At 41.5% G+C, this 13,244-nt stretch overlaps 1 protein-coding gene across 4 annotated transcripts in view; it reads right to left on the bottom strand.

Moving 5' to 3' along the window:
- The window catches only part of dhrs7 (dehydrogenase/reductase (SDR family) member 7), a 45,904-nt gene that overhangs the window by 22,403 nt on the left and 10,257 nt on the right, over nucleotides 1–13,244 (bottom strand). For 2 of the 4 annotated variants that reach the window (XM_048599679.1, XM_048599680.1), the window contains exons 1-3: nucleotides 11,687–11,913; nucleotides 11,021–11,152; nucleotides 7,742–7,894 (exon numbers count right to left, since the gene is read on the bottom strand). The exons of 1 other annotated variant lie outside the window; for it this stretch is intronic. In XM_048599679.1, the coding sequence (XP_048455636.1) occupies nucleotides 7,742–7,894; nucleotides 11,021–11,144 (277 nt within the window). In that variant the 5' untranslated portion in view covers nucleotides 11,145–11,152; nucleotides 11,687–11,913. Of the gene's footprint in view, nucleotides 1–7,741; nucleotides 7,895–11,020; nucleotides 11,153–11,686; nucleotides 11,914–13,244 lie in introns of those variants that run through there. One more of the 4 variants, XM_020512804.2, reaches the window with a different exon arrangement.

Below are 13,244 nucleotides of genomic sequence, written 5' to 3'. Positions count from 1 at the left end.
TATTGATAAATTTGGTTAAAACTATGCCACGATTAAAATTTGAAGCATAACAAACTTGAACTTGGAAGTATAGAATAAAGATTAAATTAAAACAAAATAAAACTCCCAGTAATATAATTGAAAGTTTATGCATTCTTGTCACGTACGATAATTTGCAGATCTATGCAAACTTAAAAGCAATTTGAGGCACAAGGCACTCTACCCCACATTAAAGTCTTATCCTGAGAGTTAGCAGGTAATCATTTGAATATTTTGCATTTTTAATATGGGCAGTGGATTATTTTTCTTGACATACCTTTCAGTGTCTTTAAACAGAAACTAAAACAGTACACTGACACTAATTCACCCTTTTTTTTTTACACATGCATAGTACATGACACTAACCCAGCTAACTCAGTGCTGGCTCCTAGAGTGAGCACAACCCCTGAGACTCTTGTATACGTCTGTCAGCCAGGACTCCCTGATTGGGGCTATTAACCTGTTCCAATCAGGGAACTCATTCTGAGGTCCACCTGGCTGATCTCATTCTAATCATTACAGGTGGATGTATGCAAATCTTTTGAAAGCAGCAGGATGGAGTGGGTCAGTTGGTATAAAGTGGGCTGCGGAGTGGCAGATGAGAGTTTAATTTAGGTAAATGTGAAGTGTTGCATTTTGGAAAGACAAATCAGGGCAGGACTTGCACAGTTAATGGTAGGGCCCTGGGGAGTGTTGCCAAACAAAGAGATCTAGGAGTGCAGGTGCTTGACAGGGTGGTAAAGGGTGGAGTTTGGTACTCCTGCCTTCACTGGTCAGAACATTGAGTACAGGAATTGGGATGCCAGGTTGTGGCTGTACAGGACATTGGTGAGGCCACTTTTAGAGTACAGTGTACAATTCTGATTGCCCTTCTATAAGAAGGATGTTGTTAAACTTGAAAGCATGTCGAAAAAATTTACAAGGATGTTGCCAGGATTGCAAATTTTGCGATACAGGGAGAAGCTGGGCTGTTTACCCCTGGAGCATTGGAAACTGAGGGATGACGTTATAGAGGTTTATAAAATCATGAGGGGCATGAATAGGGTGAATAGCCGAAGTGTTTTTCCTAGGGTGGGGGAGTCCAAAACTAGAGGGCATAGGTTTAAGGTAAGGGGCATAAAGTTTTAAAAAGGACCTAAGAGGTAACCTTTTCATGCAGAGGGTGCTGTGCATATGGAACAAGCTGCTAGAGGGAGTGGTGGAGGTGGGTACAATTACAACATTTAAAAGGCATCTAAATAGGTGTATGAATAGGATGGGTTTAGAGGGATACTCGCCAAATGCTGGCAAATGGGACCAGGTCAGATTGGGATGTCTGGTCAGTGTGGATGAGTTGGACTGAAGGGTCTGTTTCCATGCTCTATAACTCTACGACTCTATGTTGATTTTATTAACAGGACTGGATCGTACAAAAACAAGATAATTATATTAAACCTCTCTAAAACTAGGCTTTAGAGGGCTATGAGAAGTGAGCCGGAGACAAAAAGTGTAACTAATTAGGTAACACTGACAGGTACAATAGTCAAACGTGTTTTTCTCTGTTGTCTCATTCGAAAATTTGCAGGATTGTGGACAGCATTGCCATCAAACAAGTCTAAATTTAGCAAGTTCAAAGGGTAGAAATATTGAACAACACTGCAGATGATTGGCACAAAAGCCAAATAAAAGACTCCATGTTCATGGTAAAAGAATGCAACATGCTATCTGTTTCCAAAAGTCGGCCAGCTTGATAATATTTAAGTACTGACTGAGGACAACATCCACTTGAAATCCTTTTATCCCTGCCACCCCACCCCCTCCAAATTTCAGTACAGTATTTATATTTTAAATATTCCCTTAACTTACAATGTAAAACTGCATGTCAAAAAAAGGTTCTTTGTAAAGCATAGGTCAAGAAGAGGGTGGTGTACGTAAGTGGCAATTCCAATTTCAAATCTTCAATCTTAATGAAGTTTAATTAATCTATGATACTTGAAATGTTCCTCTACTACATAAAGAATTACTAAGAGAAAAATATTTGGCGCAAGTTTCAGTAAAATACTGGAAAAGGAAAATAAATGTCGAAGGACAACGAAATGAAAGTGCTCAAACAGCGTATAGAGTTTCAATAATAACCCTTGTAAATGTAATGTGTCATAACATTACAACTTCTGACGAATTCTGTACATATAGCATACCAGTCGACCACAGCTTTCGTGATGCAAGTTGATGTTTCCACTGAGTGCAGCATGGAATGTGGTACCACAGGAGAATGTGCCCTCTTACGACTGCTTTTTGGTGATTTTGTTTAGACGCAAAAGGGCAATTTTAACCCTTTATTCTATTTTAGACCTGACAAGACTCAAAGTTCTATGTTTACACATTTATTCACGCATGCATGGGAGATGTATATATCAATAAAAATGGCACACAGCACAAGGCTATATTCCAAAAGCAAAAGGTTTATACTTTACTGATAAGTTTCCAATCAACTATTTCTACAGATAGTTTCTAATCAAAAAAATTTACATATTTACTCATCCATATCTCTATCCAACAATGTTTACAGTCTACATTTCAGATTAGTACACAAGACCATATTATCCAATCATATCACATGTTCAATTCTTCTAGCTGTAAGTATATATAATTTTGGCACATATTGGCAATTACCAGAAAACCTAATTTTATTGCTCTCCCCCACCAACTCACCAATCCTGCTTTCAGTCCCTCCTATTGGCCCTTGGCAAATACCCAAGGAGGCCAAATATAGGTGCTCAGCATTCCAGTTTGGAAGCAGGATCACAACTCTCACCACCCATGTCATAGTCATCAAAAGCCATTGCTTATTCATTCTTTCCAAGCCCCACACAGCACCATCAATTACATAAGTCATTCTGATTGACCTAAGCCAAGTACGACATTGATTAGTTTAAGCACTGCATGATTCAACTCTAATTGGCTCTTAAGGGTGATGGGCACTGACTGAAGTCACTTGTGGGTCCATCCTTTTCATCAGGTTTGTTATTATTTTGCTAAAGTAAATATTCTTTGCTCGAAAACAGAAACAAAAATTGATGGAAAAACCTCAGCCAGTCTGACAGTATCCGTGGAGAAAAAGCAGAGTTAACGTTTCAGGGTCCAGTGATCTATTCAGAAGACCGGACCCAAAACATTAACTCTGCTTTCTCTCCACAGATGCTGCTAGATCAGCTGTTTTTCCAGCAATTTGCTTCTGTTTCTGGATTTCTCGATCACAGTTTTTAAAAAAAAATTAAATATTCTTTGCTTCTTTGTTAAAGGAAAAGGGAAGCCTAGGCAATCCAGACTCAGTGATTTTGACGTCTTGAGCTCATGTCTCAATCCCAGAACTTAATTTATGACATTTCTGCAAAAATCAGACACTTTATCATTAACAATTTGTTTTTCTCTGGATTGATTATGTTGGGTGGAATTTTAGAAACAATTTAGTATTCCTTACTCCTTATGCATAAGGATAGGAAGCATGTTAATTTCTACAGTTTATAATAAAGTCTATAAGATCAATCCTAATAGAAAGAGGCTCCATTTAGTCAATTACCAGACTATAATTCTTTGATAAAAGCCAACAAACTTGGGAGTTTATCACCTCTTATTTGAGGATGGACGCCTGGATTTGAAACAAAACAGTCTTAGTCTTACAGCTGCAGTTGCAATTCTAAATTCCCAATATTTTGTCTTGTATTTGCATGCTCTCAAGTTGGCTTAGACCCTAACCTAACCCATAGTTTGCTGTGGTAAGAAGTTCCACAGGCTCACAAGCCTCAGAAGAAATTTTTCCTCATCTCAGTTTTAAATTGGCACCCCTTAACACGGAGACAAAATCGTCTGGTCCTAGACTGTCCCATAATGGGAAACATCCTCTCAGCATTTACGCTGTCAAGCCTCTTAACAATCCTACATGTTTCAATGAAATCACCCTCTCATTGTTCTAAATTCTAATGAGTAGAATCCCAGCTTTTGCTCACAAGATAATCCCTCCATACTGGGGATCATCCTAGGTGAACCTTCTCCAAAGTGCCTCCAATGAAATGATATATTTTGTGAATAAGGGGATAAATACTGCTTGCAGTACTCCAGATGTGAACTCACCAGCAACCTAGCTGGTTGTAGTAAGACTCTCCTATTCATATTCCAATCCCTTGAAATAAGGGCCAACATTCCATTAGTCTTCCTGATTACGTCCTGATTACCTGTGTCCCAGCTGTATGTTTCATGCACAATCATGAAGGGATTTGGGCAGCTTTCTGCAGCTTTTTTTCATTTAAATAATACTGTTCATTGTTCTCCCTTCCAAAATGAACAACTTCACATTTTCCCACATTATACTCCATTTGCCAACTTTTTGCTCACTAAACCTACCAATATGTCTGTAAACAGTATCCCTCTTGCAACCTGTCTTTTCACCGATTTTTGTATTGTCTGCAAATTTGGGTACAGTATATCTGCTTCCTTTCTCCAAGTCCACAGTAAATACTGATGAGAAAGATTCATTAAGGATAGCAAATATCTCCTCTGCTTCCACAGATAGATGGCCTCATTGATCTTTAAGGAGTCCTATTCTCTCCCTAGTTACTCTTTTGCCTTTAATATACTTGTAGAAACTCTCTGTATTCTCCTTTACCTTATCTGCCAAAGCTATGTCATGTCCCCTCTTTACCCTTCTGATTTCCCTCTTAAGTGTACTCCTACACGCAATATTCTCTGAGGCATTCACTTGATCACAGCTGCCTATATCTGACATATGCTGCCTCCTTTTTCTTGACCAGAAACTCAATATCTCTAGTCATCCAGTGTTTCCTACTCCCGAAGCTTTGCCCTTCTCATAAACAGGAACACGCTGGCCCTGAACTCTTATTATCTCACTTCTGAAAGCCTTCCACTTGCCAGACATCCCCTTACCTGCCAACAGCCTCCCCAGTCAACTTTTGAAAGTTCCTGTCGAACACCAAAGTTGCCTTTCCCTCAATTTAGAACTTTAACTTGTGGAACGGAACATTCTTTTCCACAACTATTTTAAAAACTAACAATTACAGTCATTGGTCTCAAAGTGCTCCCCCACTAAAACCTCAGACACTTGCCTTGCCTTATTTACCAAGAGGAGGTCGAGTTTTGCCCTTTCTGTAGTAGGGCCATCTGTGTATCGATTGAGAAGTTTTTCAAGGACACACTGAAGTTCAGCTCCATCCAAGCCTTTAGCACTATGGCAATCCTAGCCTAGGGTTTGGAAAGTTAAAATCCCATGCTATTATCCTTACAGCTATCTACGATTTCCCCATATATTTGCTCCTCAATTTTCCACTGACTACTGGGGGGCCATAGTACAATTCCATCAAAGTGATCACCTCTTTATTTTGTAGAGGATATTCATAGATTTCATAGAATCCCTACAGTGTGGAAACAGGCCCTTCAGCCCAACAAGTCCACACCGACCCTCAGAGCATCCCACCCAGACCCATCCCCCTGTAACCCACCTAATCTACAAATGCCTGAACACTATGGGCAATTTAGCATATCCAATCCACCTAGCCTGCACATCTTTGGACTGTGGGAGGAAACCAGAGCAACCAGAGGAAACCCACATAGACACAGGGAGAACGCGCAAACTCCACACAGACAGTCGCCCAAGGGTGGAATCGAACCCTGGTCCCTGGTGCTGTGAGGCTGCAGTGCTAACCACTAAGCCACCGTGCCACCCATTCCTGGGGGATCAGTGAGTCTTCATGAATGGAACCAAGTAATGGTGATGTTTCCTGAAACAAGAACGCCACTCCCCCTCTTTTCTTGCTTCCCCTTATATCCTTCCTATGGCATCTGTGCCCTGCAACATTGTGCTGTTAGTCCTGTCGATCGTTCAGCCATCTTTCCCTGTCCCATGTTCCCATCCATGCCCTCAGTTCATCTGCCTTACCCGTCAGGTCTCTTGCACTGAAATAAATGCAGTTTAATTCATCTGTCTTCCCTTGTTTCCTGAAATGCTCTTGCCTGCTTTGTCTCTTTAACTTGATCTCTAACTTCTGTACTAGCCTCAACCTTATCTTTGAAAAACATTTAAATTTAAACTGGTTTAAAATCTCACCCGTATTACAAAGACATGACAACTTTTAATACATACAAGACTACACCACAGAGGTTAACATTTAGTTCAGGGAGAAATTCACATTCAAACCAAAAAAGATTTACTACATCAATGAAATACAAATAACAAGCTTCTCACTTCCTTACAAGATTATTATTATTATTACTTTTCCTTTTACACAACCAAGCTGATTACCTTCTGAGTACTTCCTTCCAGTTTCAGGTTTTTAACTTTTGTCAAATCTTTTATAGCAGGAGTGAGATACACAAATTATTTTAAATATACCAGCATAGTACATAGTCATGACATGGGAGTTTGCCTCCAGTCATCTGGAATATGACCAATACATTGTTTGAAAAATCTCCCTTTTAATTTCAATATCCTAGGTTCCAACAGAGAATGATCTACTTCTTTGTGGATTTATTTAATTGTATTTAAGAAACCTCCTGTCCGGGGATGCTTGTGACCTGAATTCTTTGTTATTACGTACTTAGACTGAAGGCCCAATTTATCTAAATCTCTCCAGGCAGCCAAGCTCTGCCCAATCAAGTGCTAAACTTCAGGTCCCCAATCTGACTCAGAGACCCCATCTCAGTTGTTATTGACCTAATATGCCTAAGATCCCACCTGATGCTGAGCCACCCCACTTTCAGAGGTCATGGCTGATCTCAGCCGTGCCACCCTAGAAAAAGTGAGATATTAAATCTTAATCCCCTCTTAGGCCAGACGAGACTCTGGTTTCTTTGTTTAATAATTTATTCACACATGCATCGGAAATGAACAGATCAAAAAATGGCACATAGTTCAAAGTCTTTATTTTAAAAAAAACAGATTTTATATTTTTTCAGATAAGGCTTCCAATCAACTATTTCTACAGATAATTTCCAAAAGGTTATATATTTATTCATCCAAATCCCTAATTAACAGTATTCAGTCTACATGCCATCATGATACATATGACTGTATGATCCAATCACATTCAAATAATACACATGATTATACTATCCAATCGTATCATAACATGTTCACATCTCCTAGCTGAAAGTACATCTAACTGAAAACCTATACTGTCTAATTGTCAAGATTGATCGGTTATCACACTCCATTTGCCACTGAGCACAGTGGTGAGCAACACAGTGCAGGAAACTCCAATTATATGTAGTCTGACAGGGATGGCCTCAGTATGCTGCCAACATAACCACTGCTGGGGAGTGCATGTTACCTATAATAATCAGTGGAAGTCATGCACATAAGTACACAGACCGAGATAACTGGACATGGGTCAAAAATCACACTCCTCTATATTTCTTAACAATTGGATCAAGAGGGTGATGACAGCTGTCTTCATGTAAATGATGCTTGGCCGTGAAAGATTTAAATAAGGGAACTGAAATAAAAAAAAGTCTACAGTTTCAACCGAGGCAAAGCAAGATAATTTCAGACAGTTCACAAGAAGAAACCTTTTTACTTACATTCAGTAGAAATGCTGATTGTGCTAAAATTATTCCACACCCCTGTTGCAATCTCTAAGGCTAGCAAACAGCACAACAAATTAATTTCCTTTAGTTTATTTACTAAATTTACTTTTCCAGTAATCCATGTCATAATTAAAAATATTTTACTTACCAAGGCAGTTTTGTTTAACTCGTTCCAGTTCAGCAACTCTCCTAGCAGAAAGCACCAAGAAAGCTCCTAATTTTGCTAGTTGATATGCCAGCTCCTCTCCAATTCCAGAAGAGGCCCCTGTTATCCATACCACTTTCTTGAAGAGTTTGTCATCTATTGAATATTAAATACCCAGCTTGCAATGTTATCCCTCGACTATCAAAAACGCCTTTCACAAAGTAGTAAATTTCATTAATGAATAAGTCTGTGTCTTAATGATAGCTGAGACGTCACAGATAAAGGAGCATAGACCTTGTATTTTTTGTGTATGTAAAATGGGTGCTCAAGACTTGAAAACTGTGTGGACATCTACCACACCAGATCTCTGGATGTTTGAGATGAGCTTCTTAGATGACTACAGCTCCAATCAAGAAGTTCAACACCATCCAGAAAAAAAAGCAGTATACTCAATTGGCGCACCATCCATTAACATTTACTCCCTTCACCAATGCAGAGTGGCATTAATGTATGCCATCTCTCACACTGCAATTACTCACCATGGCTCCTTCTGCAGCACCTTCCAAATCTGCCTCCAAGTAACACACTATCCCAACCAAAGCTAGTGTGATGCAAGGTGTCGGATTTATATGAGCAATTATTTATTTAAGAATTTGGACTTTGAACTAGTGGCATGTAGGTTTTGGAGCAGTTTAGCGTCAGTATTTTGGGAGTTATGATCATTTAAAAGCCAGTGTGAAAGGGGTAGTCCCTGGGTGCTAACAGTAATTTGTTAGCATTGAGAGAGTTTTACAAACAGTCAGAGCAAACATTGGAAGAGCATGAGCTTATCTTTCCAAACTGAAAGTAAGGGATTTCTTTTTGATTTAAGGGGCAAACCCGTAGCTTGGGAAGTTTTTGTTTTTAGTTCACAGATGTCCTGGTAGAAGTTATATGTAACACACACACACACAAATATCTCCGGAAGAAGGAAGAGGTAGTAGGAACTGCCGATGCTGGAGTCTGAGATAACAAGGTGTGGAGCTGGATGAACACAGCAGGCCAGGCAGCATCAGAAGAGCAGGAAAGCTGACGTTTCGGGTCTGCACCCTTATTCAGAAGTGGGGGAGGGGAAGGTAGCTCTGAAATAAATAGAGAGGGGGGAGGCGGTGATAGAGGGTGCATAGTGGAGCAGATAGGTGGAGAGAAGACGGACAGATCAAGGAGGCAGGGATGAAGCTAGTAGAGGTGAGTGTAGGTAAGAAGTCGGGTGGGGGTGGGGGTTGGTCGGTGAGGTGGGAGGAGCAGATCGGTGGAGAGAAGACGGGCAGGTCAAGGAGGCGGGGATTGGGGGGGTGCTGGTCTTGCAATGAGGGTGGGGGTGGGGAGATTTTGAAGCTCTGAAGAGATTTGGAACTGGCTTGTAGGGTTCCAAGGCAGAATATGAGGTGCTGTTCCTCCAGTTTTTGGGTGGCATCGTTGTGACACAGGAGGAGGCCCAGAATGGATATGTCGTCCAGGGAGTGGGAGGGGGAATTGAAGTGGTTTGTAACTGAGAGGTGTTGTCGTTTGTCGCGAACCGAGCATAGGTGCTCCACAAAGCGGTCTCCAAGCCTCTGCTTGGTCTCCCTGATGTAGAGGAGGCCACATCGGGAAAACTGCCACCCAAAACTGGAACCCTACAACGCAATGGTCTCAATGGGGTCTTTACAAGCTTCAAAATCTCCCCACCGCCCCCCGACCTCATCCCAAGACCAGCACCCGCCTCGTCCCTGCCTCCTTGACCTGTCCGTCTTCTCTCCCACCTATCTGCTCCTCTATCCACCTTCTATCACCGCCTCTCCACTCTCTATTTATTTCAGAGCCCCCTTCCCCTCCCCCACTTCTGAAGAAGGGTCCAGACCCGAAACGTCAGCTTTCCTGCTCCCCTGATGGTGCCTGGCCTGCTGTGTTCATCCAGCTCTACACCTTATTATCCTGACGAAGGAAGATGGTTTAGAATTGTTAAGAAATAGGTTACTTCAGTATAAAAAGGTCAGTGTGAAAATTTCTGGTCTGCAATGTTTGGTTAAATCCCTGAAGTGGGTGCTTGAAGCTGAGTTAGTTCGTTGTGGGACTAACCAAAGAAGAGAAATTGCTAAATTGGGAGTTGAAAGGAAACAGTCACGTTAAAGGCTATAGACGTCATAAGAACAAAAAAAAAAGGGATTTTCTTGCTTACTGAGATAGAAGGGATTGTATTTTTATTGTGCAATTCAAAATCTTTCAAACTGTATTATATGGACATAGCTTGGTTTTTTTTCACTTTTACAAAATCTGTTGAAACCAGATCTGCAGTATTGCAGGCTTATGTTTCAGTGAAAGACCATCTTAATATTTTTTTTTTTAAATCTATCGAGACAGATTTCAGTCTGGAATATGCCTAGTCCAGTAATAGCATCAGAGATAGTAAGAACTGCAGATGCTGGAGTCAGAGATAACACAGTGTGGAGCTGGAGGAACATAGCAGGCCAGGCAGCATCAAAGGAGCAAGAAAGCTTACGTTTCGGGTCAGGACCCTTCTTCAGAAATAACTTCAGAAAATGAATTCGGAAAAAGATCCTTCTGAAGAAGGGTCCAACCCGAAACATCAGCTTTCTTGCTCCTTTGATGCTGCCTGGCCTGCTGTGTTCCTCCAGCTCCACACTGTGTTACCAGTAATAGCATCAACTAGGATTTGCGACTCATGTGAGATTTGAATACACTGGACTAAAGAGAGATCTGTCTTTCTTCTGAAGAAGGGTCACTAGACCTGAAATATTAAGTCTGATATCTCTCCATAGATGCTGCCAGACCTGCCGAGATTTTCAGCAATTCCTGCTTTTGTTTCTGATTTCCAGCATCTGCAGTTCTTTCAGTTTTTATTTACCAACATGTAGCCTGTGCTGGAGAAATTTAGCTATAAAAAGAGACTAGATAGCCTGGAGATAGTAGGAACTGCAGATGCTGGAGAATCCGAGACAACAAGGGGGTCTAGGCCCGAAACGTCAGCCTCTCTGCTCCTATGATGCTGCTTGGCCTGCTGTGTTCATCCAGCCCTGCACCTTGTTGTCACTAGATAGCCTGGGATGGTTTTTCTTACAATTACTAGGGGACATAAGATGTTTAAGGGAATAAGTTTAAAGGACATGGAAATTTGTCGATAAAAGTGCAGTATATTGAAATCTGAAGTGAGTTCATACTGGTACAATGGTTAATTTTTTACAACACTATTTAAAGTAGATTAACTTATTGAATACGGAAATAAAATTGCAATCTCTGTACCTAGCTTGTTTCCAAAACATTCACACCACAGCAAAGTCAAATCTCCATCAGCTCTCAAGAACCGAATAAGCTGCGCAATCACGTAAATCACCAGACAGTAACACAGTAATGATAAGAGATCCATTGTCCTAATTGATAAGATAAAAAAAAAGCCATTGAATTGAACTAATCAGAACATAATATTTCAATTTAATTCCCATTTCTCCACTGATGTAGCCCAAAAAGCATAAACACGTCTTAGCAAATTCTAACCTTATGATATATAATTACTAGAAGTATATGGTACAGTTAAGCCAAAAGTAAAAGTATATTAGGCTCCATGCTTACTTCGCTCTGTTCACATTGCTATACCGGAATTATAATTACTCTTGCTACAATATTCTTAAATGGAATGTCAAGTGACATTAAGTTTTCCTATCTGGTGATTTTTAATAGTTTTGTTCGACTAAATTTGTTAGCGCTGAATTATGTATTTAATTAACTTTATCCAATAGTTTCAAAATTAGCGTTTTTAAAATGTAGTAAACTGTGTAATGATTTTGTACAATCGGTTTTCTACGCTGGTACGAATGTGCCAATTCAACAAAAAAAAATCGAAATACGACTATGCTGGAAATTTCAAATACAGAAAGATCAACTTATGCTGAGATCATGCATTCAACTTATCAGAAGATCCCTAGGCGCTTCACGGCAAAGTGATCACAAAATCCAACAGCCAGACAGAAAACGAGATGTTAAAACACCTGCCCAAACGTTTAGCTTTTCAGGAAGGTCTTAAAGTAGGTGGGGTTTAGGGCAGGCACACTAGAGTTTAGAGTCTAAGAGGCATGGCCACCCATATCAGGTAGGAAGGTAATCAAGCTAATTTCATCTACTGAGTTTTAATCTTTTTTATGAAGCTTTCGTTCCAAAAAGAAAGTCGCCTTTGCATTTTTCTCAGTTGTGAAAGTCCGAAACTCAGACTATCGGTTTTCGCCTTCCGGTGAACATTTGCAGATCTCTGGAACGATCGACACCACATCCGGGACCTGAGCCACCGGTTCCAGCCCGCGAAATTCAAAACTTGCAGTAGCTCGGGACCACAATGATGACAGTACCGGAGGAGCCCATTCGGCCCATCTGGTCAGTGTCTAATCTCTGCGGCGGAAAAAAAACTGCAGACCGTGTACCAATCCCCTGAAGTGTCTTCTGTTTCATTACACCCTCAAGCAAATACTAAACATTCACTCGTCGTGATCTTGCCAAACGCATCACAAATAAGACGGGGTTAAAATGGATTCAGAGATAGTAGGAACTGCCGATGCTGGAGAATCTGAGATAACAAGGTGTAGAGCTGGATGAACACAGCAGGCCAAGCAACATCAGAGGAGCAGGAAGGCTGACGTTTCGGGTCTGGACCCTTCTTCAGAAACGGGGGAGGGGAAGGGGTATCTGAAATAAATAGAGAGAGAGGGGAGGCGGATAGAAGATGGATAAAGGAGCAGATAAGTGGAGAGGAGACAGACAGGTCAAAGAGGTGGGGATGGAGTAAAGTTGAATGTAGGTGGGGAGTTAGGGTGGGGATAGGTCAGTCCAGGGAGGACGGACAGGTCAAGGAGGCGGGATGAGGCTAGTTTCACCTGGACCGTCTCCTATACCGCTCTCTCCTTCCTGGACCTCTCTGTTTCCATCTCTGGCAACCACCTGGAAACGGATATCCATTTCAAGCCTACCAACTCCCACAGCTACCTAGAATACACCTCCTCTCACCCACCTTCCTGCAAAAAGGCCATCCCCTATTCCCAATTCCTTCACCTCTGCCGCATCTGATCCTGAGATGAGGCAATCCAATCCTGGACATCCCAGATGACCTCGTTTGTCAAGGACCGCAACTTCCCCTCCACAGTGGTCGAAAACGCCCTCGACCGCATCTCTCGCATTTCCTGCAACTCATCCCTCACACCCCCTCTCTGCAATAACAACCAAAACAGAATCCCCCTCATCCTCACGTACCACCCCACCAACCTCCGGATCCAACGCATCATCCTCCGGCACTTCCGCTTTCTGCAATCTGACCCCACTACCAAAGACATTTTTCCCTCCCCACCCTTATCTGCCTTCTGCAGGGACCACTCTCTCCGTGACTCCCTTGTCCGCTCCACACTTCCCACCAGCCCCACTACCCCCAGTACTTTTCCCTGCAACCGCAGGAAGTGCTACACCTGCCCCTACACCTCGCCCCTGA

This window comes from Rhincodon typus, chromosome 8 (assembly GCF_021869965.1).
Source record: "Rhincodon typus isolate 14 chromosome 8, sRhiTyp1.1, whole genome shotgun sequence".
Taxonomy (NCBI): domain Eukaryota; kingdom Metazoa; phylum Chordata; class Chondrichthyes; order Orectolobiformes; family Rhincodontidae; genus Rhincodon; species Rhincodon typus.
Note: the sequence above shows the minus strand (reverse complement) of the source record. Positions and strands in the feature narration are given on the sequence as shown.